The sequence below is a fragment of the Podarcis erhardii genome (genome assembly GCF_964252035.2).
Source record: "Podarcis erhardii genome assembly, chromosome: 13".
Taxonomy (NCBI): domain Eukaryota; kingdom Metazoa; phylum Chordata; class Lepidosauria; order Squamata; family Lacertidae; genus Podarcis; species Podarcis erhardii.
In genome coordinates, this window is record NC_138502.1 from 19,080,232 (window position 1) to 19,106,984 (window position 26,753).

Here is a 26,753-nt window from a genome sequence, read left to right on the forward strand (position 1 = left end):
CAGACCAACACAGCTACCTATCTGTAACTATAGCTCCTTCTATAGTTCTTGGCTGTGGACAGTGCTGTTTGGGCATCAGCACTGAACATCAGAATAGAGAGAATGTTTTGAAGCCTTTGGTGGCAAAGGAGGTGCCATTTCCCCTTGTTCTTCAGTTCAGTAATGGCAGGACCAGGCATGAATTATTTGGATAATTTGTACCGGACCCAGGATTTGACTTTTGTAAATGCAGAATGTGGAATTAGGTGGGTGAAGGTTTGTTTGTTTTTGTAAGGTACATTTGATGCTAGCCGTTCACTGTGGTTGTTAACAGAAGAGCCTTTGAAATACTGGATCTTTCTGCTTCCTTATTTCATCTTATAAAGGAACATCAAGGAAGGAGCTCTGGGCCGCATCAAAATATTGGTTCCCCCACAGCTTGTAAAAGCTGCAGTCCAGATGGAGAAACCTCTTGCCAAGGGAATGACGGGGCAGCCTTCCTGCATGGTGGCTGTTGCTACAAACTGAAAGAGAAGGGTTTGGGTATGAAAAAGAGCAGGAGGGGGAAAGTATGTTCCTACTTTTTAATTGCTAGTTTGGAATCCTGGTTGGGGAAAACTGAGTAATAAGTTGTTCTGCGTCCATAGCTGCTGCTTCAATGCCAAGTGCTGAAAGCAAATGTTGGAAATGAGTACCAAAGCTACTAGTCCACAAGAATGTTCAGTAGCTGTTCCACACATATGTATATGAGAGGCTGCTACTAGCCATACTGTGTATACGGGTGTGGGGAGGAAGTATTCCAGAGCTTCCAGTACAGTGGTACCTTGGTTTAAGAACAGCTTAGTTTATGAACAACTTAGATTAAGAATGCTGCAAACCCGGAAGTAGGTGTTTTAGTTTGTGAACTTTGCCTTGGAATAAGAACATGTTTCGCTTCCTGTTGAGTGTGTTCCATTTGTAAATTGAGTCCCCCGCTGCTATGGGAAAGCATGCCTTGGTTTAAGAATGCTTTGGTTTAAGAACGGACTTCCGGAACGGATTAAGTTTGTAAACCAAGGTACCACTGTAATTAGGCTCCAACCCCTCCTGCACCACCAGCACTTTAAAAACTTGGTAGGCCAGGAGGAGAAAGCTAAACCCTGAAAAATCTCAGTGCTGCAAACCCTAACAAACCCTACAGCAATAGGGTCAGTTATTTTGGTATTATTCTGGCAAATCAGTTGGAGTGTATGATGATGATGATGCCAGAAAATATTTCAATCTGTGTTCATTTAATTTTATAAACAAACATACATAATGGAGCAATAGCAAAATATAGGTCAATTAACAACAGAGTTGGTGCAAGGCCAAAAACCTAATACAAAACCACCATTGGAAACGGAGCAACTGAACAAAGGAGAAATGCAGCCCCATGGAAGGAATACCATTATCCAAGTTCAGTTACCATGAGTTTGAGCTGGGATAACATTGTTTTCTCTTTTTATTTACAGCAATTCCACATTTCTCTAAATTTGTCAGGCCCCTTTGTTTTCCTTAATGCTTTCATCTTGTGTGTTATTTTTTCTTCTGAAGCGATTGACCACGTTTCTGGATACCAAACTTCCAATGAATTCAGCCTTTTGCTGCTTTCGCAGTGGTTGGCTGTAAGATTACCAAGTCTTTCAGCATAACTTTCCCCTTTGAGTCATCAAACGTATATTTTCGTTATGGTACTACAGGGACACTTGTTATTTTCACTACAACCGACTAACTTGGCTACCACTCAGGAGTTCAAAAGGGCTGCAAATATTTGCACATCAAAAAGAGGCTGCAGCTGCCTGCAAACTGAGGTTGCTGCTTTCTCCTCTCCCACCCCAATAGATGGCCTTTCCTGGTCAGTGCCCTTCCAACTTCCGGCCTACGTTCAGGAGAAGCCTTTGCCCCGTTGCACCAGTTGCGGCTCTCCGATAGTGAAAAGGCTGAAAACTGACAGGCAGAGATCAGAGACAAGACATGGGAGCTTTGGGGTTCTCCAGCATCATCATCACCCTCCTTTTCCTGGGAGCAGCAGGTCAGTTCCAGCTATCCAGGACTTAGGGCTGTCTCTACCATTAGGTAGAGCCAGGCGACTGCCTCAGGCAACAGAATGTTGGGGGCCGGGAATGGCAGCAAGGTGTGGAAGGGCAGAGCTGTGTGTGCCACATCCTACGACCTGCTCTAGGTTGTCCTCAGTTAATGGGGTGTGGTGGAAGACAGTGTCCTATGGCCAGCACAGAAGTAACGCTCAACAGCCATTTTGGTTGTGGAAAATCTTGTCCTTTGCCCCAGGCAGAAAAAGTCTTGTTCAGGCCTTGGTCACTCCTTGCTGGCAATAACCTCTTTTTTGGTTGGCTGTTTCTGATAAATCCTGTCCCTTAGGATTGCCATATTTCAAAAAGTAAAAACCAGGACACCCTGTGTATCTGAAGAAGTGTGCATGCACACAAAAGCTCATACCAAGAACTAACTTAGTTGGTCTTTAAGGTGCTACTGGAAGGAATTTTTTTATTTTGTTTTGACTATGGCAGACCAACACGGCTACCTATCTGTAACCCTAAAAGTTGTTATTGTTGTTTGGTTTTATATGTACCCTGCCCATCTGACTGCATTGCCCCATCTACACTGGCTGACTTCCGACAAATTTGAAACCACAGTAAAACATCAAACATTAAAAACTTCCCTGTACAGGGCTGCCTTCATATGTCTTCTGAAAGGTCACATAGTTGTTTATTTGCTTGACATCTGATGGGAGGGTGTTCCACAGGGTGGGTGTCACTACTGAGAAGGCCCTGTAACCTCACTTCTCGCAATGAGGGAACTGCTAGAAGGCCCTCGGAGCTGGATCTCAGTGTCCGGGCTGAATGGTTAAGAAACTAGCTGTCATGTCTACTGCACTAGCTATAGTTTCTGAACGGTCTTCAAGGTAGCGCTACACATAGCACATTGCAGTAGTCTAACAGACTAGTTAACTAGACTTAAGAATTCAGCTCTCTTTCCATGTCATTTCCAAGTGACGAGTGGATGCATCTAGTCTCTAGCACACTTTCACATGCACAAACACTAGAGGCCCAATGCAGCCTACCATTTCAGATGTTGCAGCTCCGGAAATGTATTTTGACAAGTTGATATTGTTTTGTAAAAGGAGGAGGTTCAGTGAGGTGTGGGGCAAGGGCAGCTGGCAGAGAGATAAGCAGGGCTGGCAAGCAAAGCGAGCAGGGGTGGCAGCACCTAATGAATTGTATAGTCAAAGGGTCAAATAAGTTTAAAAAACATATCTTTTGCAGACAGGGAATACAGCAATAACTTGATCAAAGGGGATTCTTTCATTTTCACAGACGTGCAGCTGCAGCAACACACACACCTCTCTACCCCACCATGTCTCTATCTCACACACATGGTCCCCATTTTCTCTTGATTGTCTTGGTATTGGCTCACCTCCTTTCCCCCTTTCTCACAGGGTCTGCTGGCGATACTTTTGATCTCACAGATGCCTTGGCTGACCCAGAAACCCCCCAGAGCAACCAGCAATTAGGACGTGAGTAGGGACTGTGCAGAAGAATGTCAGTTGTTGTTGTTTCCTCGAAAGAGAAGATTTAGCTGCTTTAACAGCCATGGCCTTCTCCAACAAATAAACCTGGAAACTGTAGTTCCCCACCTTTTACTCAATAGACTCAAGATATTAACACCCTGGCCACTTTAAATTACTTTTGATAAACATCAGTTTCAGTTGGATACCTACTGGGGACCTTTGGATAGCATCTATCAATTTGTATGTGTAAATTAAGATGGATGTAGTGGTGCTTATAGTATAGTTAATGTGAGCTGACAGTGGTGTTTTGTTTTCCCCTTTCCTCCCCCCCCCCCATTTCTATCCCCCCTCCCCACTTTTTTATAAATTTGCAATAAACAGATAAAATAAATAAATACTATACCCTATGGAACTAGCAGAAATTGAAGAGGTCAAGGTTCTTCTAACATGGAGTATAACTCTCATGTAGCCGTGATTAAATGCATGGGACCTGTAAGAGGTGGGGGTGGGAAAGAAAGGTGGCAACTTTATGCAGAAAATTAAACTGCCGCTGAGTTGAGGAGTATTCGGAATGAAAAGGAATGTTTTTGACTTGGGATGAGTTTTTCTGGCTTGCTTTCGCCCTATCCAGAGTGTCAGAATGAGGCCCGGGACATTGTCTTCCTGATGGATGGTTCATCCAGCATGCGGGCATCAGAATTCCTGCAACTGAAGCTGTTCATTGCACTCGTAATGAAAAGTATTCCCCATAATGTGCAGGTCAGTAGGGGAGATGGGCAAGAGGGCATGGTGTCAGCTCCCAGAGTTGGTTTAAATGTTGGAAGATTCAAGACAAACACTAGGATTCTTGCAATTTTCATGTGCCTTGCTGCCGGGCACATACCACTGGGGTAAAAGAGTAGGATTTTGTGGGGGAAAGAGCAGGCTGCACTGAACCTCAGCATGACCCCTTGTTCCTGATCAATTGAGTGGGGTTTGGCTGAGAAGCACAAGGGCTCAATGCCTCCAAGTCCCTTGGGAAGCCATGGCTCTGACCTTGCACACTTCACTCCACCTGGGGGGTGTAGGAGTTAATAACAAAGGATGTGGTGGCTGCGTTATTGGATACTTTGGGGTTACTGTTCAAGGGCAGCAAATTGTCAAATATTTAGTTAATTATTATACACATATCACCATAAGGGGTTCCTATTTGGGTTTTCGGCCTGAGGCAGCAAAACGCCTGTCTCTATTTAACACGAACAGTAACCAGACCTGAACTGGGGGAAACGATGAATGTAATCCAAAATGGGAAGAAGGCAGCTGGGTAGCCACTGGCCCCCAAACAGATTGATCGTGGCAGCTGTTAGCTGATTTAAGAATCAGGCTGCTCCTCCTGTCTGGCACACCTGCTTAAATACAAATATCACAGAGGTTAAGAAGAGCCCTGCCTGGTCAGGCTAATTTCTTGCATTCAGAGGCATACTGCCTCCGACAGTGGACAGTAGAGCATAGCCATTGTGGTTAGTAGCCGTGTCCTCATTAATCTCTCTCTGTTCTCAGTTTGCCCTCCTGCAGTTCTCTAACCGCTTTGAAGAGCATTTTGACTTCAGACGCTTCAGCAGAGACCGGGATGCCGACCTCTTGATCAGTGGAATCAAACAGCTGGGAGGCGGCTCCCATACGGCCTCCGGGATCAGAAAAGTGGTGTGGGTATCTTTGCTCCCGTTCTCTCCCCCGCCTCCTCTTTTTTCCCCCTGCTGGTGCAGAAATTCAAACAGTGCTTTTCCTACCATGGAGATGCAGCAATAGTGAAACGCAGAATGCTGTTACTTGCCACACTCACCGCCAGCCTTTCTCTCTCCTCCCGCTTTTAGGAAAGAGCTGTTCACCACACAAAAAGGAGCTCGCCCCACAGCCAAGAAGTTCCTTGTGATAGTGACAGACGGGGAGAAAACAGGGGACCCTCTGGAGTATGCAGATATTGTTGAAGAGGCCAACAGAGCTGGAATCACACGCATTGCGGTTGGGGTGAGAGCAAACATACCTGCCTATGTTACTTATTTAAGTTGCATGTTTCAAGGGCCAACCCTTCAGCTAAATTGGAACTCTGGGGGGCAGCTTACAGTGACAGTACAAAAGCAACAAAACCTCAGGCTGGTGTACAAAACTAAAACCAGCAGCAGACTAAATGGGCAACTAGAGCAGATCAGCAACCATTAATACTAAAAGCTGCATGTTCCCCACCTCTTGCTTTACCTCATCTGTAAAATGGGAATAACTGTGGACCTAATGCCGTGCGCCTTCTGGGGTAGTTTGTCCACCTTTGGTCCCCAACCTGCATTCAGCTCTCACCTGTGGCTCCTAGAAGCTGTCAGCATGAGGCAGCAGCCACACCCTGGGAAATGGCTTTGACTGGCCAGATATCTCTGGGAGAAGAAAAGGCTAAGGAGTTAACCCTACACAAATTCAGAGTGGAATCCCCAAGATGGTTAGATTTGCCTTGTACGCCTCCCTCCAGCAACTCCTGCAGCCAAGCTGGTGTCAAACGTATTGCTCTGCTTTCCTTTGGCCACGTCAGTGAGGCCAAGAGGGAGGCCTTGTTTTCTGGGCAGCCCAGGACCTCCAGACACACTGCCCAGGCTTGCGCCCCAGGGAGGTCACTTTGGTGCTGCTATTGCTGCAGTTTGACTCCATTGTTTCTCAAGGCAGATAGATGCCAGCAGGAATGGAGTAAAACATACCCCAAAACCATAAAGCATTTTTGCCAGATTTCAGAGTGATCAAGCTAACCTATCCACCCCTGTGTTGTATATGAGAAAAGGCTCATACATGGTCCTTGGAGGGAGTTGGGGCTTCACCTTCCTCCAGCACAGACCTCTCAAGGTGTGCCCTGGTTGCAGGTGTAGATTAATCATTAACTCACCCCAAACCCACAGAGCCTCTGTCTGGGAGAGACTGATACCCAACTAGTAGTTTTTGCAAACTGGGCAGGTCCCAATGGCCACCACAATTGTTTTCCAGGTGGCTTTGTGGTCGGCAGCACACCTATTACCTGAGTCCTCTGGGTGGCGGTTCCCCTCAGCTCTCTTCTCCCTGTTTACTTGAGGCTGTCCCCATTTTCTGAGACCTCTCTTTGGTATAAAAGAGCCCACGAGCTCCCCAGGCAGAAGGCCACAGGAAACACACTTTCTCTGGGGCCTTGTTTGTAAGCAGCCATCCCTGAACCCCAAAGGGCACCATGCAGTGAGCACACCACCCTTTTGGAAGTGCAGGGTCATATTTTGAACATGACAGCATACGGATAGACAATTATGGTTTTCTAGTGCATCTTTAAACAAAACCACAAACACTCTTTTAAGTCAGGAGAGTAAATGAATGTGGCAGATTAAATGACTACAGCACCCAGCAGGCATGGCAGAGCCTTCTGCAAGGGCCCAAGGAGGGAGCGGGACACAGGAAGTGATGCACATTGGGGCATTACAACCACCTGCCTCTTTCCATCTATGGAAGGTTGGAGGTGATGCGTTCTGGGCCATGCTGTCCACTCCTTGCCGTGTCACTGAGGGAAAGACCTGAGCTTTGGTGAACCCCGCCGTTCCTCTCTTGTCTGCCTCACACCACATCCAAAGTACAGCACAAACTGCCTCTTGGTGACTTTTGTTTCTCCTGGAAGGTTGGCCTGGGATTCACGAGTACAACTGCCCAGCGTGAGCTCCATGCCATGGCCTCCCACCCGCCCACAGAGCATGTCATTGTCGTGAGACACTTCTCAGGCCTCCGGGAATCCCAGGCGGAGCTGAAAGATAAGATTTGCACCAGCCACGGTACAAGGATTAGGGGACTGGGGGGTGAGGGAAAGGGGAAGGGGGGAAGCAGCAACCTGTGAATTTGGGAGGGGGGCTGGAAAAGACCTTGTATATTCTGCATTACTGTGGATGTTGATATTTATTTTTTTAAAGTACACAACGCCATGTAAATACTTTTGTGTTTCTACATTCCATAACAAATCTGTGGAACTCACTGCCACAAGATGAGGGTGAGGGCCACACTTAAGCACCTTTAAAATGGAACTGAGTAAATGCAAAAAGGATTGAGGATGAATCGGTGCTAATCAGCTGTGGAAAATGTTGATTTTTTGATGTTTTGTGGTGTTTTTATATTTTATCAGCAGCCGCTCAGAGTGGCTGGAGCAACCCAGTCAGATGGATGGCATATAAACAATAGAATTATTATTATAATAATAAATTATTATGGTAGCTAAACGGAGTCTCCATCAGCGGAGGCTGATCCTGGCTCTTAGTGGCTCTGGCTCCACTTAACTGTTGGCCTCTCTGCCTTCCGTTCTGCCAGTTCCAAGGGGTACCACTCACCATCTCCATGTTGTATGGGTAAAACACCACCAGGAGGAGGTGTGGGGTTGTTAGAAGAGAGATTGCTTTCACATCCTGCTTGGAAGTTTGCTGGAGGCATGTGCTTGGCCACTGAGAGGAAAAAGGTGCTGGTCTAAATGGACCTTTGGCCTAATCTGCAATATGTGTGTTATAATCTGATCCTCACCAGATTTCTAACCATGCTAACCATGCAATGAAACCACATACAAAGGAGAGAAGGGGATATATCAAACAGCACAAACTTATAAGAGTGGTCGTTTTTTGTTTTTAAGCAGCCTTTCATAGCTGCTAATTATAATTATAGAATTAGAATTATACCCTACCCATCTGGCTGTGTTGCGCCAGCCACTCTGGGCGGATTCCAACACATATAAAAACATACTAAAACATCAAACTTTAAAAACTTTCCGATACAGCGCTGCCTTCAGATGTCTTCTAAAAGTTGTATGGTTATTTATCTCCTTGGCATCTGATGGGAGGGCATTCCCATGTAAGAAAGGCAGAAATTCAGCCATATTGCGTCGCCTGCCCCAAGCAGGGATCGGGATTTTGAAAGCTGGTTACTTTTTGCTATTGCTCCGCTGCTAAAAGACACTTCGGCCCTGACTTCTGAAGACAGTGGGTGAATCGGCCCTTAGTAGCCATATCTGGGATTGTGAGGCAGGGCTTCTGGGTTCAGTGGAGGTGGGACAGAAGAGGCTTCAACCCCAACGCTTCTGAATTTATGTATTAAGCACTAGAAGACGGCAGTCGACCAAGGATGCGGCAACAACCACGTAATGGGAAATGGTGCTGTGTTTATCTCTAGGTGCAGCTGCTCCACGGCCTACGGTGGTGCCCCAGCCCTTGAACACCTGCTCAGATCCCCAGGTGCTGCAGAAACTGGAGCGAGTGCTGAGTGGCCTTGATCAGGTGAACACCAAACTGAATGCGCTGGCTGCCAAGCAGGGGAAATGTGGCTAGGGTTCTCAACGCCTGAGATGGGCAGTGGATGGAGGCAATGTGGTTTGGGAAGGAAGGGGAGAGAAGGACAAAGAAGATCGAAGGGGAAGAATGTCAGATCCTGACACATGGAGGTCCTTCCTCAGGCGCATAGCTTTTTAATCTGGTTTCTTATAGGGTGCAGAAGTCAATAAAGCCTGCTCACCAGTTGGGTCCCTGCTGTTTCTTACTTAAATTGACTCCACATCAGTGCCCAATAGGCTGCGAGAGCTCTTGTCATTTCTACTAGAGTAATTTATTAACTTACGAGCTGCCTTTTCCTTGCGTGTCAAGGCGATTTACAGGCCTGCAATAAAAGCAGCTAAAAACAGCTTTTCTTTAAAAAAATGTAATAATAACTGGAGATAGGTTTAAGAATGATACACAGTGAATACCCAAGGAAGAGATCTTTTCATCCAGATGGAAAAGCTTGTTGAAACAAAAATTGTCTTCAATTGTTTCTGGAAAGATACCAGTGGGCGCCTGTCGTATCTCAGCAGGAATGTAGCTGCACAGACTGCCCTGCTCTGAGTTCCTAGGAGAGAGCATCTGACATTTTGGAGACTTGAAGGGGTAACTCTGTTGCAGAGTGATGTACGCGCTGCATATGTGTGTGTAGCTATTTAAAAGGCTGCCTTCTCAAATAAGACTGAGAGTTATTTTGATTTATATCCCACACCCAACCCAAAAGCTCAAAGTGAAAAATACAAAAGAAGCTCAGCAAAACAAAGATGCTGGCAATGCTTTCTCACAAGTAAGTCCCACCATGTTCAGTGGGGCTTACACCCAGGCAGAGGTGTACCTAGGGGGTTGCTGAAACCAGCCCCCACTGGGGGCGCACAAAAATCACCTGTTTCTAGTGTTGTGACACTGCTGTCACTGCAAGATCAAACATGGGAGAATATCTTTCTCACATCGTGGTACAAAGGTGTGTGAATCTTTTCGCCCTTCCTCCTCACTTCTCCCTCCCTCTGGACGCTTTGAGTACTTGGCTTGCATAAAGTGTAAGTGATTCCTGATGTGGCTACCGCACTAAAGTGATTTCCCTCCCTAGGAGCGAGTGCCAATGCATCTCCTTGCCAAGGGTGTACAGAACCCTAGATATGCCTCTGCTTCTGGGTCGGTGTATATAGGAGGAAATGTTACATAGCTGGGGTATATCTTTCTCCCCATCTGTCTATTGACACTCAGGGCAAAAGTAGACATTAAATTGTTTGTTGGTTAAATTTATTAGTCACTTGTCGCTTGAAGGTCCCCAAGCAACTTACAAGAAAGAAAAATATATACTAATACATAATACCATGGTGGGAAAGGGGGATAATATAATACATTATTATTTTGTATAAAATACTGTAACACTAATGGAAAAACAAAAACAACACACCAGCTGTATAAATAGTAAGAAACAACATTAAAAGTGTTCAAGTAGTAATCAAAGCAATACTCCCACCCAATAATTAGCTAATAAAATCTCAGACCATAGCAATTACCCTGTTTTTGTGCAGTTTTTGGACAAATTTTCAGCACAGGATCCTGATCTAGATCTTGGGGAGCTTTAAAATGTCTCTGGTCCTAACCTGGATCCTAACCTCCATGCTGGCAAATGTGCGTAAAAAGACTCTGCATTTGAAAGACACAGCTACACATCACTGTTGTGTAGTTCAGAATGTCATTCGAGGAAATGAAACTGGCAGGAGAATCTGGACAGGCATGAAAGAACCACTTCATACATCACCCAGTTCATTTCTCAAGTTCACGGCCGCCATAATGTGGTGACGGCCACTAATTTATATATCTTTAAAAGGCAGATTAGTAAATTTAGTAGAGAATAAGGCTATCCCTTGCTGCTATTCATGAGGGCTACATACTACCTCCAATGTTTGCATTGAGGTTTTCCCACAACTGCTTTGAGATTTATTTATTTTTACAATCAAGTGGTATATAACTTGTATGGGATGAATGGTATCAGAAGGAACATGCCCATGATTACTGGGGAAGATGAGGAGGAGAGTGCCCTTGCCTTCATGTCCTGCTGGAACAGGAGGCTCAGAGGGTCTGCGGTCTGATCCAATCCAAGCACATTCATTCCTAAATAACGACGATACAGCTTTTGAGCATGGACAGAGTGACACTTTCCCATTGAGGAAGCATAGGCTGTGCGCACACACCCCTCTACACTTGCACTGCTGGTTTGGGAAGTAGTGTACACACAGTCGCATCTATCCTGTAGTTTCTTGTGAAATACTGTTTTGATGCATTCCCTAGCAAACCAGCTTTGAGTCAAATGGAGAAAAAGAGCAATCCAGCTTTCTTTTAAGCTAGTAATGCGATTGCAGTGACAGGCAACCTCACTTTCTATCCAAATCTGCAAGCAGGGTTGAAACTCCACATTTTACCTAACGAGGCTGAATGGTTTCCCACCAGTTTTTTCTTTATACACTTAGATCCCCATTTGCTCCAGATAGGGAAAGGCTGTAGCCCAGTGATACAGCACATGCTTCACATGCAAAAGATGCATCTCTTAAACCCTGAAGAGCAGCTGCCAATCGGCTTACACAGCAGCATGCTAGGTGGACCCAGAGGTCTGGTTTGGGACAAGACAGATCCCTATTCCGCTGATGCTGCATTCTGAATAAGCTGCTGGGCTTAGAACCCAAATACAACTCCTAAGCCAGCATGGTGCAGTGGTTGGACTAGAACCTTGGGAGACCAGGGTTCGAATCCCCACCCAGCCATGAAGCTCACTGGGTCTTCCTGAGGATGATATGGGGAGGTGGTGTGTACTACACCAGCACCTTAAGCTTCTTGGAGGAGAGGTGGGATATAAATGCAACAAACGATGCCCACCCATGCTCCCTGCTGCCTGCACGAAAGGTACAATACCTAAATCTTTGTTTTGCCAGACGTAGTATCATAGAATCTTAAAGAGTTGGAAGTCAAAATTTATGTCTGTATGTTTAGTTTGTATGTTTAGTTTGTACAGTATGTTTTTTTTTGTAATCTAAGTTTAGAGGTGTATGTATCTATGTATAATATGTTTGTTTAGTGTTCTGGTTTGTGTTTGTAAGTATTGCATTTATTAATAAAATATATAGAGAGAGAGTAGGAAGGTAGCCTCCCTGCCTATCCGGCCCAGGAGCCGGGCAGAGTCCCAAGCTGGCGCGCTCCTCCTACTCCTTCCCCGCCCCTTAAAACTGGCTTTTCTTTTAATGATAACTGCGGAGGGGCGTGGAGGAGGCAGCAAGCAAAAGCCGAGAGGGCAGGCGGACTTGGCGCGGGAAGCTACACCCACTTTCCCCCAGCGCCGGCTTCTCCCTTTCCTGTTGTTCCCGCAGCGAGCCTCTTCCCCCCGTCTGATCCAGGCGGGGGAGGAGCAGGGGCAGGAGCAGGAGCGGCCAGCCAGAGAGCGCGCTAGCTTGGGACTCTGCCCGGCTCCTGGGCCGGATAGGCAGGGAGGGATGCGAGACTCTTCCGGGGGAGGCGGAGCCCGGCCGCCTTCCTGCTTCCTGCCCCGCGTCTCTCTCGGCTGCTGCCTGGGCTGGGAGAAAGGCGACTTCTCCGAAAGAAGGAAGCGCCAAGAGACCCACACGCTCCTGCTGCGCACAGGCGGGGGGATCCTCCGGAGCCGAGCCGGATCCGCGTCCAGCTTCCAAAATAAAGCCTCCGGTCTGCAGGGAACCCCAAAAGGTAAGTAGAAAAAGAGGGGGCGCAGGGGTCAGGATCCCCTCCAACTCTCCGTCCCGCCCTCCCTCCGGCACCCCCAGCCACCCAAGCAGGAGTCCGACGGCGGAAGCACCCTGCTGCACCACCCTCGCCGCCCTGCCAAAGGGGCGCAGCAGAAGCTTCAGCCCGGGCAGATCTCGGCACCCGCGACGCTGCATTCCCGAGGTCCCAGCACCCCGAGGGGAGGGAGAAGGGCTCGCTCACCCTCCACAACCCGCAGCAGCAGAGCCAGGAGAGAGAGAGAGAGGCACAGACCCGATGGGCTTCCCTAATACGACGCACCTGCTAGGATCTCTTGGGTCAGGGAGCCGGGGGTGGGAGAGAGAGAGAGCCACCCCAGGGCCCCCCCCCCAAAAAGCTGCTAGGAAAGGTCCTAGGAAAGCTGCAGATTAGAAGGTGCTCTGAGGCACAGGGGGTCCCAGACACAGCTAAGGGGGAGAATTTTGTGGGGCCCCCCCCAAGTCCCACACTACCTCAAGGATCTCCTCAGAAAAGAAGGGGAGACAGCGGTGAAGCCCAGGTCTCTGCTGCTGAGAGTGGATGTATCGCCCACAAGGTGATTTCAGCAGGGGCTTGGCCACCCCCCCAAGCTGGACTCACCTGTGGGAAGCAGGCTTTACCTCAGAGGTTAATCTTTCTTTGGAGGGCAAGGACTGGCTGACGGACCAGCATGACAGAATAGCAGGGCCTTCTAGAGAAAAAACTCTTCTGCCTGGCAACAGCAGTCGTTGGGCTTACATGAAGTCTGCACCCAACAGGACCCTCAGGCTACCAACATTCTTGGGTGGGTGGGGGCAGCTTGCAAGCTTCTCAAGGGCCTGGGCGTCCTCTTATCTCAGGCCACTGGATTCTGGACACAGTTCAGAGCAGATAAGTGAGTTCCACAAGGCACCCAGGGGCATCTTCCCAGTTCCAGTCTCCCAAGGAGCCCTCCAGCATCTCCTTACAATCCAGGCCATCAAACACATCCCAGTCCCTGAGAGGGCGGGGTCTTCCCAGCCTTCTTCAGGGTCCCAAGACAGACTGGAGACACATGGTCCATCCTGAGAGTGAATCTCCCAAGTTCCACGTGGAGATTTTGCGCAGCATCCTGGCAAGCTTCAGGAAGGGTTACTTCTTCACCTCTATCAACCTGACACAACCATACCTCTACACTTTCATCAGGCAGGACCATTGCAGGTTCCTATGGCAACGACTAGGTCCAGTTCCAGGCTCTGCCTTTTGGTAGCACACATAAGATGCTCTCAGGGGAGTCAGGACCAGAGCCCACAGACAGTGCACCACACTCTTTTGGTCCTTCAAACCCTCCTGACTTGTCAAGAAGTTCTCAAAGGGCTCTCTGGCTAAGAAGATGCATTTCCCTAGCTTACACATCAGCCAATCTCCATTTCCCAGAGGCCTCAGTTGCACACTCAGTGAGGCAGGGGGCCATAGCCTCCAGAGCTTCCTGGGAGATGGGACCTCTAGAGGAGATCTGTAGGGTAGCTATCTCCTCGGTCCATCGCTACCAGATCAACACCTTTGCATCAGAAGGCACCCTTGGGTAATGTGTCCTGCAAGAGAGTTCAGCACTCCTAGGGAGACACAGTGCAGGATGTTGGAGAACAGGGACCCACCCAGAGATGCATTGATTTTCAGCATCCCAAGCCAACATTGGCTCCCAGTACATTTCCGAGCACAATTCAAAGTGTTGATGCTGATCTTTAAAGCCCTAAACGGCCTCGGCCCAGTATACCTGCAGGAGTGTCTCCATCCCCATCGTTCAGCCCGGACGCTGAGGTTCAGCTCCCAGAGTCTCCTGGCGGTTCTTCCATTGCGAGAAGTGAAGTTTCAGGGAACCAGGCAGGGGTAGTGGCACCCACCCTGTGGAAAGCCCTCCCATCAGATGTCAAGGAAATAAACAACTACAGTCGTACCTTGGTTCTTGAATGCCTTGGTACGCGTACATTTTGGCTCCCAAACGCCGCAAACCTGGAAGTAAGTGTTCTGGTTTGCAAACGTTCTTTGGAAGCCGAAGCTGCTGCAGCCAATCAGAAGCTGTGCCTTGGTCTTTGAACGTTTTCGGAAGTCAAATGGACTTCCAGAACAGATTCTGTTCGAGAACCACCGTACGACTGTATGTGACTTTTAGAAGACATCCGAAGGCAGCCCCATACAGGGATGTTTCAATGTTTGATATTTTACTGTGTTTAAAATATTTTGCTGGAAGCCGCTGGAAGAGTGGGTGGGGCAACACAGTCAGATGGGTGGCATATAAATAGTAGTATTGTTGTTGTTGTTGTTGGCATATAAATAGTGTTGTCGTTGTTGTTGTTGTTGTCAGGCCTCCTCCTCCTTGATCAGAGAAATTGCGATTCTTGATTTACCATGAATTTCTGTTTTTCTCAACTGGAGGATGCCATTACCTTTCTTTTCCCCCTCGTTTTGTCCACAGTAGGCAAACAGCCAATGACAGAACAGACGTTGTGGATTCCCGGAACGTGGGTTTCCCCACTTTGGCGAGCTGACGACTAGGGATCCAAGGGGGAGGCTCTGCCTTCCATGGAAGAGCCTCTGATCCCTGCCTATCAGGTGCCTGCAGCCGGGCAAATCCCCAGCCAACTGGCCTCCACCACTCAAGAAGAACAGGAATTCACGGTAAGTGAAGAATTTCCATACCTCTAAACTTCAAGCCACCCACCCTGACTATCAGCAAGAAACAAATGACAAAAGGAGGGGATGGGGGTTTTTGTTGGGGGGGAGCAAGCTGAATGGAGAAGAGCCTCTCCAGTCATCCTGCAGCAGTAATTAGCAGCACTGTATTTTGGGGCAGGGGGCGGGAAGGCACAGTCCGAGCTTGTCCACTGCTGTATCCAGTTCTGCGCAATGCAGTTCCTAGGCTTCATTTGAAGCTAGGAATTGTAGCAAGATGCCAGTCAGAGGCTACCTGGCAGTAAATAATAAAGACAAGACAACCTCTGAGTATGGGCAGAGTGTGCATGTTGAAACTAGAGCGCTCAATCCACAAACAGGTCTTTCCTGAATCAAACCAAGGAGCTTGGAGGCTGGCTCGCGACCACTCACCTTTTGTTTCACAGGCACGCCTAAGGCCTTGCCAGGAGCAGTGAAAGCACCATTTCGGCAGCCGCTGTGCCGCCTTCACTTCAAGTCTCTTCAGAATCCCTCAGGAAATGTCTATCAGAGACTGAAGATGAATAAGTAGCCATCTTCGTTGGCTCCGCTGGGATATTTTCGCCTATGTCCAGCAGCATACAATAGATTTTGAGCATTCCCGTGTTTTTACTCGGCTGTTTCTGGGCTCCGCTCAGCCTTCAGGGAACCCGAAGCAGCAACAGCAGCAGCAGCCAGGATGGAAGGTATGCCTCCCCTCTGAATGGCAGGCAGGGAGAGAGGGCGGGAAGATGGGAAGCCACGCCCCTCATGGTTTCACCCTAGAATGGAGCTCTGGGTTGTGTAACATGGGGAGGGGGAGTCATAGGTCACAGTTAGAGTTAGGGTGCTTGGGTCAAGGGTTAGAAAGTTAGCAGTTTCAGGTCAGAGTTCACAGGGCATTGGGGACTTAACAAGTCCTGGGTTCAAGTTAACTTCAGTTCTGTATCCATATATATATTTTTCCGCTCTTCCCAAGAACCTCAGCAGGTGAAAGATGTGGGGGCCCCTCCAGGCCTGAACCTCCCCCGAGATCCAGACCCCCAAAAGACCATCCAGATACTGCAAGCCCAACTGTCAGCTGCGTTGGCCGAAGTGGAGACCGTCCGAGCTGTGGCTGCCGTAAGCGAAGGAACGAAACATGAGGCCGTGGACGCTGTCCGGCGCCGGTGCCAGGAGGAAGTGGCTTCCCTGCAGGCCATCTTGAAAGGTGAAGGGCCTCAAGGCCTGGGCGCAGCAGGGAAGGAACAGCAGGGACCTTCATTTGTTCTTATTTATTTTTTCTAACATGCCCTCAATCCCAGCAGATTTCAGGACAGGGTACAATGATGAGAAATATTATGCGTACAGTGGTGCCTCGCAAGACGAAATTAATTCGTTCCGCAAGTTTTTTCGTCTTGCGAGTTTTTCGTCTTGCAAAGCACGGTTTCCCATAGGAATGCATTGAAAATCAATGCGTTCCTATGGAAACCGCCTTCAGACCAGGTCCGGGGACAGTCTGTCCCCCGACCTCTTCTGAAGGCTGGGGGGGGGGACAAGGGCTTTTCTTCCCACCCCCAGCATTTTAAAAAACCCCGGGACAGCAGAGGACTTCTCCACTGTCCCGGGGTTTTTTAAAATGCTGGCGGGCGCTATCCCGGATGGCTTTTGAAGGCAGGCGGGGGGGAGCAAAGACTTTCACCCCCCGCCAGCCTTCAGAAGAGGTCCTGGACCTCTTCTGAAGGCTGGCGGGGGGCAAAAGTCTTTGCTCCCCCCTGCCTGCCTTCCCGGGGGCTTTAAAATCGCCCCGGGACAGCGGAGAAGTCCGCTGTCCGGGGCGATCTTAAAATGCTGGCGGGCGGCAGCGAAGCCTGTCCTGGGGCGATTTTAAAGCCCCCGGGAAGGCAGGCGGGGGGGAGCAAAGACTTTCGCCCCCCGCCAGCCTCCAGAAGAGGTCCAGGACCTCTTCTGAAGGCCGGCAGGGGGTGAAAGTGTTTGCCCCCCCCCGCCTGCCTTCAAAAGCCGTCCGGGATAGCGGGAAGCGCTTCCCTGCTATCCCGGACCACTCTTAAAATGCTGGCAGTGGGGAGCAAAGCCTTTCGGCCCCTGCCAGCCTTCCTGGACCTCTTCTGAAGGCCGGAGGGGGGGGGGAAGGCTTTGCTCCCCACCGCCAGCATTTAAAAGAGGTCCCCGGAGATTTCCCTATGGGCTTTCTTCTTGCGAAGCAAGCCCATAGGGAAATTCGTCTTGCGAAGCGCCTCGAAAAACGGAAAACCCTTTCGTCTAGCGGGTTTTTCGTCTTGCGAGGCATTTGTCTTGTGGGGCACCACTGTATACAGTGGTACCTCAGGTTAAGAACTTAATTCGTTCTGGAGGTCCGTTCTTAACCTGAAACTGTTCTTAACCTGAAGCACCACTTTAGCTAATGGGGCCTCCCGCTACCGCCATGCAATTTCTGTTCTCATCCTGAAGCAGAGTTCTTAACCTGAGGTACTATTTCTGGGTTAGCGGAGTCTGTAACCTGAAGCATCTGTAACCTGAAGCGTCTGTAACCCGAGGTACCACTGTATAATAAAAAGGCAGCAGGTTTTCAAACCTCCCTCCCTGGAACCAAACATATGAAATGTCCTACTGGATCAAGTCAGTGGTCTGTGTATCCCAGCATCCAGTTCTCACAGTGGCTAACCAGTTGCCTGTGGGAAAACCAGAAGCAGGACACTGGTACTGCAGCCATTCTCCTCACTTAGGCTTTCCAGCAACTGGCATTCAAAGGCCTTGGGCAGTGGAGGCGAGTGGCCATGAATTGCCACAAATTTGCTGAATCCTCATTGCCTTTTGTGGAAATCAATTTCATAGGGCTGGAGCCAATGTTAGCCCTACTCAGAGTAGACCTATGGAAACTAATGAATCTAAGTGAGTTGGGCCCATTAACTTTGATGGGTCTGCTTTGAGTATGAGCATTGGGTGCAGCCCATAGGTTAACTCTGCGCCATGTGGAGAAGTATTTTCTATTATTATTTATTTTTATTATTTATTAGTTTTATATATACCACCCTTCATTCTAAAATCTCAGGGCAGTTCAACAGAATGAAATACAGGAATAAAAACAAGTAGATAAGGAAAACAACGCAGTTCTAGTATAATATAGGAGAGGGAGGCAGCGTCCGGGATTCCTGGCTTGCCTGCTGAGACGCCTGCTCGCTTTCTACAGACACCATCTCCAGCTACGAGGCTCGTCTCTCAGCTTTGGAGCGCGACGGCCGGGAAAATACCTGGAGCCGCTTGCTGCCAAGGCCCAACCCCCTGGACTCGCTGGAGAAGCAGATGGAAAAGGTACGTGGTGGCCAGACAGGGCGTAACCTGAGGGTAGAGGAAGAAGGCTTCGAATGTTTCCTTTCTCTCTCCCCGCACAGGCGCAAGAGGACACTCTGCGGCTCCGGGCAATCGTTCTCCCCATGGAGCAGGAAATTGCCGAGCTGAAAGCAAAGCTGGCAAATGCCGAGGGCCTGGTTCAAGAGCTGCAGGGTGAACAGGTGAGTTGGATGAGGGGAGTGGCAAGGGGGCCACCGAGGAACAGGAAGGAGCCAGAGCGGGAGGGCGGCTTCAATGCAGCTCAGAATAGGGTGAGGATGCCGTTTGGGTAGCAGCTGAGTAAAGAGGGGAAAGGGCAGTGCTCGCCTGAGGGTGATTCCTTGCTCCAGAATAAGTTGATGGACAACCTTTATGTACGTGGCCCTGGCAGTCTACATCACTAGTAATCTGCATCTGCAGGTGTTTCCCTCCGCCAGTGCAAATTAGCACACAAGCTGAGCGATGGCAGGACAAACTTGCTCTTCCTGGCTGGCTACAAGTCTGGGGAAGTCAAGGTGTGAGTCATGAATGGAAACTAGAAATGCCAACTAGAAATCCTCTGTTTCAATTAAGGCAACAGTGGTTCCCTCCTTAAGCTTCCAGGTTTCCTGGCTGTTAGAATTTGGTCTTTTCAGAACCCACACTGGGCAGCCTGTCTCTGGAAAGGCCTCCTTGCTCATTCCTTTTCCTTTTCCTTCAGCGTTCTTTATGTAGCTCCTCTGAATCCCTCCTCGCTGACTCTGAGGCCGTGCCCTCCGATGCCCCTGGAGACGACCCTGGCACTTTGGCGGAAGGAGGAGGAGTGGCGGAGAAATTTGCCCGCAGCCTGGACAGCGTTTCCATCGCCTCTTTCTCATCATTGGCACCGAGTCCGGGGCCTGCCGTCCGGCGCAGGCGTCCCCCTAGCCCGGAGACGGCCTCCATCGCTTCCTCCACGGGGACCCTGGTGCCAGAGACCATCTACTTACCGCCGGCCGGGTACCAGCTGGTGCCTGACTCAGAGTGGACACAGCTCCACACACAGGTGCGTAGGCAGGGCAGAGTGGTGGTCAGCCCCGGAGGAGTCAGCAGTTTTCTGTCCAAAGCAGGGCTGTTGAGGACGTGCGACAAGGCCCTCTCAGTCGCAGTGCCACACCTGTTGAATTCCCCCCTGACGGAATTCCCCTCCTGGCTCTGTTCCTGCTGTCTTTCTGCCAACTACAGTGGTACCTCGGGTTACATACGCTTCAGGTTACATACGCTTCAGGTTACACACTCCGCTAACCCAGAAATAGTGCTTCAGGTTAAGAACTTTGCTTCAGGATGAGAACAGAAATCGTGCTCCAGCGGCACGGCAAGAGGAGGAGGCCCCATTAGCTAAAGTGGTGCTTCAGGTTAAGAACAGTTTCAGGTTAAGAACGGACCTCCGGAACAAATTAAGTACTTAACCTGAGGTACCACTGTAGTAAGAGCAAGGCCCACTGCGTCAGGCCTGTGTCTGGATTCCATCCTCGCTAATGGCTTTGAGGACTTTGCTCTGCTTTCCTTGTTTCGGTTTTGTTTTAAGGTGGATTTTTAGCTGCCTTGGTGGGCCTTCTGAAGGCAGAAAGGAGGTTAATTTTTTTTCATCGGGCTTATGAATCCCATGGCAAGCCTCTACTAAATAGAGGGCTCCTCTGTTGTGTTCTGATCCTAGAGGGAGATGTGGGGATGGTGGAGAAGGGAGGAGGAGGTGTGCCGGAGTTCTCCCTGCCCTCATTTTGTCCCCAACTTCTTCCATTCAGGTGCGGCAACAGTGCGAAGCTCTGAAAGAGGGGGCACAGGAAAAGGCCAGCCTGCAGGAGGCGCTGAGGCGCAGCAATGAGGAATGCAGTAAGCAGGTGTGTGGGGAGGGGGGGGAGCCCTGCCCTCGGGGCCTGATGCCAAACCCACCTCTGTTAGCCCCCCCCCCTTCTTTCTGCTGCTACTTTGGTGTTAGATTTCAGTCATGCTCTTCCTCTAACGATCCCAATTAGCTAAGTGCTGGTGACCCCCTATTTTTCAAAAGCTGAGCCATGGACCCCCTACTTTTGAAAATGGCGATATCTCTGTGGTAGTTTTTGTTATGTGAATGGTGCCACCATAGGCAACAACTCTAAGGCGTATAGACCCTTTGGACACACACACCCCAATTGGACCATATGGAACCGCCTCAGCCTCCTTCTCTGCACAGGTAAGGGCACAGGTAAGGTGCTTGATCGCCCACCCACCTTTCCTGGGGTACCTTCCTTCCTCTCCCCTTCTCCCCTTCAGTGTCTTGCGAGCCCTCCACCGCAGAGGGGGCTTGGCCACTGCCTGCTGGAGTCAGGGTGGAGAGAGGAGGAGCCCCCAGCTCATCTGGCCATGGAGCACCACCTCCCATACCCAGAGCCTGGCTGCCTAGGCCTCAGAAGCACCAGGTGAAGGAGGAAGGTGGTGGGGCATCCATCAGGCCAGGGGGTCTCACCCTGGACTGCACTCACTTGGTTCTGGCCTCCCTCCATTTGTCCTTCCGGCAAGGGCCAAGCCTGTGCCCCCCACCAATTCCCCCACCCCCCAAAAAACTGGTGCCACCAGATGCCATGGACCCACTGGGGTCTGCCAGCCGCCAATTGTGAACCCTTAGCTTCCACCAGGAGCTCTGGGCGATGTGCAAGATTATCTCCTTTCCCTCCTTCCACCCCATTTAATCCTCCCTACAACCCTGTGAGGTAGGCTAGATGAAGAGATAGGGACTGACCCATGATTCATGGCTGAGTGGGGTGTTGAACTTGGGTCTCCCTAATCCTAGCCTAACACCTTAATCACAACACTGCGTCAGCTCTAGAAGAAAACTGCAACTTCCCCTTCCACGAATTGATTCCCCCTTCCTCTCTCTCTTTCTGATCAGGTCCAGGTTCTCCTGACTCAGGTGCAGACTTCAGAGCGCCTCCTCCAAGGCCTCCAAGCTACAGTGAGCGAAACTCAGCGCCAAACTCAGGAGCAAATGGTAAGGGGGGGGGGCTTCTGGGGACAGCATTGGTGGGGAGCCCCTGTCTGGGGGGGGGGCAAGGCTGGCCAGGGGCAGGCTCTGATTTCAAGTGGCAAGCTTGGGGTGTGCATGGGATTCTGGTTTAGGAAGGCCCTGGGTGTTGACCAAGGGCTGGTTCTTAATGTTGTAGCCCCTCTGTGGCCACTGGGGGGGGGAGGGAATAATAACAACAACAACAACAACAACAACAACAACAACAACAACTTTTTATTTATACCCCACCCTTCCCGGTTTAGAAAACCGGGCTCAGGGCAGCTAACAACAAATTTAAAACACTTAATTGTAGAAGCAGCATAAAATACAGTATAAAAACATGAATAACAATAAAGTTCAAAGTTCAGAAATCAATTTGGGGAAAATCCATCTAATAAGTATTAGATAGTCACCAGGGCTAGCTGGCTGAATTAGTCCTACTTGGGCCAGCGAGGAGGCCAGGGGAGAATTAGCTGTGGGGTCTCAGAGCTCAAGCGCTATTGTGAAAAAACCCTCTTAATGCAGCACACTGGCCCAAATGCAGCCAGCTTCTCTGTGCCAGCACTGCAGCACACGATGGGTGACTGCGGGCCTTGGGTTTGGGGGAAGAAACTGCACATTGCGCTGCTTTTATAGGCAATGTGTGGGGTTTGGAACGCCGCTGACTGCTGGCTTTGCAGTATCCGCATGCCAGCAGTGTGCAATGCTGGCAGGAACGCCGTCCAAATGCAGATGGACTGACGCACAGGATGAAGGGCTTGTGATTTCTACACTTTTTTATATTTACATCCTGCGTTTTGGCTGAGAACGTAGAAAGCTGCCGCATATTGAGCCTGTGATGTATATATAAATTAAAATTTGATGATATGATACTGCTTTATTGGTCCTTTGCTGTCTTCTTGTATATTTTTAAGAGATTTTTCAGTATTAAGTGGTTTAGAAAAATAAGTAAATAAACAACAACAAGAAGAAATAAAGCCACACTGTGCCTGGTGCTACAAGGGGGCTTTTCTGAGTCATTCCTCTCATGTGCAGCGGGGAGGTGTGCACCTTTTAAATCGTTCCTCTGGAAACCCAGGTCCAAGTTGAAGTTGTTCCTTTTCCTTCTGCCCCCTTCCTTCCGCTAGGCTGACCTGGCTGCTTCCCACAAGCGCCTGAGCTACGAAGTGCAGCGCCTCAGTGCTGAGAACGAAGGGCTGCGAGGGGCCAGTTCCCAGGATTCCCGCCCAGAGGAGTCTGATGAGAGCATGAGCTTGCCTAGCACTGTCCCGGTAATTCTGACCCACCTCTTCCTTGTATTGGGCTGCGGACTTGGGATACTGGTGTGGGATGGCTGGAAATGGCAGCATTGTATATATTATATATGGCGGGTTTCTCCCTCCTCCTGCCTCCCTAGGAGCTGCAGGCCTTGGTGCGCCAGCTGAGGCAAGAGTCTGCCTCTCAGCTCCGGACTGCTGAGCACCAGGCTGAGCGCCTACGGATCGAGATTGTGTCCCTGAGGGAGCGGCTGGACCAGGAGACGGCATCTCGGTCAGGACTGCAGGGGGCGCTGGAGAGAGAGCAAGAAGAACGAGGTGAGGGGGGGGGGAGGAAGGTGGGCCAAGAACTAGGTGAGGGAGGGGTTTGGATTAGCATCTGTTGGCTTTCAAGGAATCTGAAATCACTTTGTAGTGTTGTGATGTGATTAATGATTCTCTCTTTATTTTTGTCCTCTCTTCCCTTGTTGCTTCTGGCTGGCAGAGCTTTTGCAGGGTGAGTTCTTGGGGGGGTGTATTATATGTGAGTGTGTGTTTGTGTGTGCGCACATTTCCACAGATGAAGGCTTGGACACGGTGGTCACCATCTGACCTTCTTCTCCTTCTCAATCCCCAGCCTCCCTGAACAGTATCCGGACTGAGATGGAGAGGATGCAGCAAGGGCAGGAAGAGATTAGCAGAGCCCAGGGATGTGTGAGTCTTTGTGCTTCTTTTTTCTCTTGCCGCCCAGAGATAATTGCCAATAAACATTTCACTTCCACAAACCATACGCGTTACCTCGAATCTCCCCACCCTCTGGATGGAGGATATAGATTTGAGGGGGTGGGAGGAAGGATCATGGTAGAATAGAAACGGCAAGGTCCTACTTAAGTTAAGGAAGAGGTGAGTAGGATCCTCCTTGGAGATCCATGAGATCTCTTCCGCACCTCCAAAAGCCATCCTGTAAGTGTCCATGGGTGATAAGGTCCCTTGGCCTACTTGTCTACACAGGAGAGATGCAGTGTGCAAACTCTTTTTGGTGAGCAGCAATGGGCCAGGTGACAGCCACACCTGTTCCTTTTGTCACTTCCTTTCTCTGCTAACACAACACTCTTGTCTCTCCTGACCTTTCAGTAATGACTTTTTTCGTATGCTGCAATTATCGGCTGTTGTCAGGGTTGAGTTTAATCTACCATTGGCACCGATCAGGCAGAATTCAGCACTCTGAGAATCTCATCTTTCAGTTTTGGAATAAAAAACACTGCTTAGGCCTTAAGCATAAGAAAGAAATGCTAGAAAGGACCTGTGCAGTGTCTGGTGAGAGCTTGGGAGTCCAAGGAAGGAGGACTGAGCCCTGAGCTCCGATCTTCTATGGCTCTTTGTCCTTCCTTGCATTGCCTCAGTCCAAAGGTGGAAGTCCTGTGTGCCTCACTCAACTGGGAGATGCGCATGTTTCTAATTACAGTACAGCCGTATCTTGCATCCCAAACACCTTGGTACTTGGGTGTTTTGGCTCCTGAACGCTGCAAACCCAGAAGTGAGTGTTCTGGTTTGCCAATGTTCTTTGGAACGCAAACATCCGAAGGGGCTTCCGTGACCTCTGCGCTTTGGAAGTCGAATGGACTTTTGGAACAGATTCCATTCGACTTCCAAGGTACAACTGTAATAAGTGTCAATTAAGCACGCATATTTGGGTTATGGTAGAAGCATACAAATGTATGTGATAGTCACTTTGGTCAATACTGAGGTGCAATGCTTTTAATTCACTTCAGAGAAGGGGTGGGGTGAGCTTTGAGTGGGTGGGATCTTATGCTGTGGTTGTGAGGCTGGCACCTGCTTTTCTTTCCAGATGTGTGAGAGGCTATTTCTGGTCATGTCAGACACTGGCAGAGGCTGGGAGAGAGAGAGGAAAGCTCTGTGGGCTTATCTTCTTTTATTTTTATTCTGCAGGTGCAATCTGATGCTCCCTCTCTGGGAGAAGCCAGCAGCCTTCAGGATAGGAGGTCAGAGCCTTAGAAGGAGGATAGGGGAGGTCACCTCTGCCCTTCCTCACCTTCTTGGCACAATGGGAACCTCAGAGAAACCTGCCAGGCACCAAAGGGGTCATCTCTGTCCTCCGGAGCTCTTCCAGGTCCCCTCTACATGGGCAGGAGAGCAAGAACTCTGGGGGGAGGATGGCTGGAACCTCCCATTCTTACTCCCCTTCCCACTGAATGACACTGGAGCTTCCAGAACACAATAAAGGAATTTTTTGTACCTTCCTCCATCTGTGTGTCTCCTTTCCTTGGGTAGCTGAGCGGACTGTAATAGTGGGTGGTAGCAGTAACACAAATCTTCGTTTTGCTTGAGAGGAAGCCTCCCAAAGGGGTCACGGGAATCGATTTTCTGCTTTCCACCTTTGAGCATAGTGACACAGCCTAAAAGTGGGCCAGAGTGATGCAGCCGTAAAAATATGTATAGAGCCATTAGCCATTGTAACATAGTTTGTATTCATTTTCATCTTTAAACTGTTGTGTAACGTAAGTATTGCAGATATGAAATGATGTATAGTTGGGGAGGTTTCTTTCTTTTTGCCATAAGTTCAGGCCTTGTGTCACTCTAGTGTTTTCTATGTGAAAAAGAAAGTTGCTTGGCAGAGAAGAGGTTGGATGTCTGTGTTAAGATTCCTGCATTGCAGCGGGTTGGACTAGATGACCCTCAGTGTACCTTCCAATGCTACAATTCTGTGATTCTACAACACTTTCTGGGTGCCAGTTCATTTTTATCTATTTCTTGGGAACCTAGGAAGCCGCCTTTATACTGAGTCAAACATTTGCCTCCCATCTAGTGAGAGTTATTATTTAATTATGTTTAATAAAGAGTGGGCTAAAAATGCCCTAAATAAATAAAATACACTGGCTGACTGGGACATTCCCAACCTTGCCACTGAGCTACAGTAGTGCCTGTTTCCCCATATCTAAGGTAAAAACCCTTATATACTTTGCATTGGAAGTAAGGGGTGAAAATCCTTAAAAAAAAACACACACACACACACCCCAAGTCTTGGAATGAAACTTCTGTTGTTTTCCTGTGGGCGAGGAGAGACTTCCTGGTGCCATTTTTAATACCTTTTTTAAATAAAAACTTATCTTCCCCTCCATCCTTCCTGGGCCAGGGGAGAGAGAGATAGAGAGATAGAGAGAGAGAACCATGTAATGCATGGGTGATTGGGATTAGTTTTAGATCACAAGTGTCGCCAAGGACTGTGAGGGTGTTGTGACCACAGTCTCTACCTTTTGGGGATTTTGATCTTGGGGTGGGATTAAGGTCATACATACTCTGCTCTCCTGGGCCTGTAGTCAAAGAACCTGCTTTGCCCTTTCAGAATGGGGTGGCGGGGGTACCAGTTCCACAAAAATAAGCTTTTTGTCACTATGGAGAGGTGAAGATATAGAATGGTGCCAGTCTTGTGACCACTGAGAATCCACAACCAGTCCACAGCCCATAGGCTCAGCCCAGAGTTCCTATAGGGAGTACTCAAGAGCACAGGCCAAATGGCTCTGTTGGGAGAGCATTAGACTGAAGGTAAAATGGAAAGTGTAATGCTGGTGGTCAACAAAAGAGGTTTAAAGACAGTCTCAAGGCAAATCTTTAAAAATGTAGTATAAACACTGACAACTGGGAAACACTGGCCTGCGAGCGCTCCAGTTGGAGAACAACCTTTACCAAAGACACTCGAACTCGGGATGCAAGGAAGAAACGTGCTAAGAGGAAGGCACGCTTGGCAAATCCATGCCATGATCAACTTCCGCCCGGAAACCAATGTCCCCACTGTGGAAGGACGTGTGGGTCCAGAATTGGCCTCCACAGTCACTTATGGACTCATTGTTAAAACCGTGTCAATGGAAGACAATCCTACTTGGCTATGAGTGATCGCCAAAGAAAGAAGAAGGTAGTAC

The 26,753-nt window shown here is 49.1% G+C and overlaps 2 protein-coding genes across 4 annotated transcripts; both read left to right on the plus strand.

The window, feature by feature from the left end:
* Positions 1-1,839: 1,839 nt before the first annotated feature.
* LOC309326676 (integrin alpha-M-like) lies at positions 1,840-9,045 on the plus strand. Its single transcript, XM_081835558.1, has 7 exons — positions 1,840-2,029; positions 3,455-3,532; positions 4,158-4,285; positions 5,066-5,211; positions 5,380-5,533; positions 7,179-7,329; positions 8,705-9,045. Exons 1-7 carry the CDS (start codon positions 1,972-1,974, stop codon positions 8,857-8,859), a joined length of 870 nt encoding a protein of 289 aa, XP_081691684.1. The 5' UTR covers positions 1,840-1,971; the 3' UTR covers positions 8,860-9,045.
* Positions 9,046-12,371: 3,326 nt separating this feature from the next.
* RABEP2 (rabaptin, RAB GTPase binding effector protein 2) lies at positions 12,372-25,076 on the plus strand. 3 transcript variants are annotated; one of them, XM_081837182.1, is made up of 14 exons: positions 12,372-12,564; positions 15,035-15,237; positions 15,678-15,956; positions 16,229-16,459; positions 18,440-18,561; positions 18,642-18,761; positions 19,280-19,603; positions 20,343-20,438; positions 21,467-21,565; positions 22,708-22,851; positions 22,977-23,154; positions 23,321-23,332; positions 23,453-23,529; positions 24,766-25,076. In XM_081837182.1, the coding sequence occupies exons 3-14, from the start codon at positions 15,950-15,952 to the stop codon at positions 24,829-24,831; spliced, it is 1,476 nt and encodes a 491-aa protein (XP_081693308.1). In that variant the 5' UTR covers positions 12,372-12,564; positions 15,035-15,237; positions 15,678-15,949; the 3' UTR covers positions 24,832-25,076. The 3 variants fall into 3 exon arrangements, with proteins under 3 accessions (XP_081693308.1, XP_081693309.1, XP_081693310.1); XM_081837183.1 differs by having other exon boundaries at positions 15,038-15,237; XM_081837184.1 differs by lacking the exon at positions 23,321-23,332.
* Positions 25,077-26,753: the final 1,677 nt, after the last annotated feature.

Excerpts from the sequence above, each read along its gene's own strand:
- RABEP2 (XM_081837182.1), top strand. Across the intron at positions 16,460-18,439 it reads CCTGCAGGCCATCTTGAAAG|ACACCATCTCCAGCTACGAG; the intron begins GTGAAGGGCCTC and ends CGCTTTCTACAG. Across the intron at positions 22,852-22,976 it reads GCTTGCCTAGCACTGTCCCG|GAGCTGCAGGCCTTGGTGCG; the intron begins GTAATTCTGACC and ends CTGCCTCCCTAG.
- LOC309326676 (XM_081835558.1), top strand. The coding sequence starts at position 1,972 with ATGGGAGCTTTGGGGTTCTCCAGCATCATCATCACCCTCCTTTTCCTG. Across the intron at positions 5,212-5,379 it reads TCCGGGATCAGAAAAGTGGT|GAAAGAGCTGTTCACCACAC; the intron begins GTGGGTATCTTT and ends TCCCGCTTTTAG. Across the intron at positions 5,534-7,178 it reads TCACACGCATTGCGGTTGGG|GTTGGCCTGGGATTCACGAG; the intron begins GTGAGAGCAAAC and ends TTCTCCTGGAAG.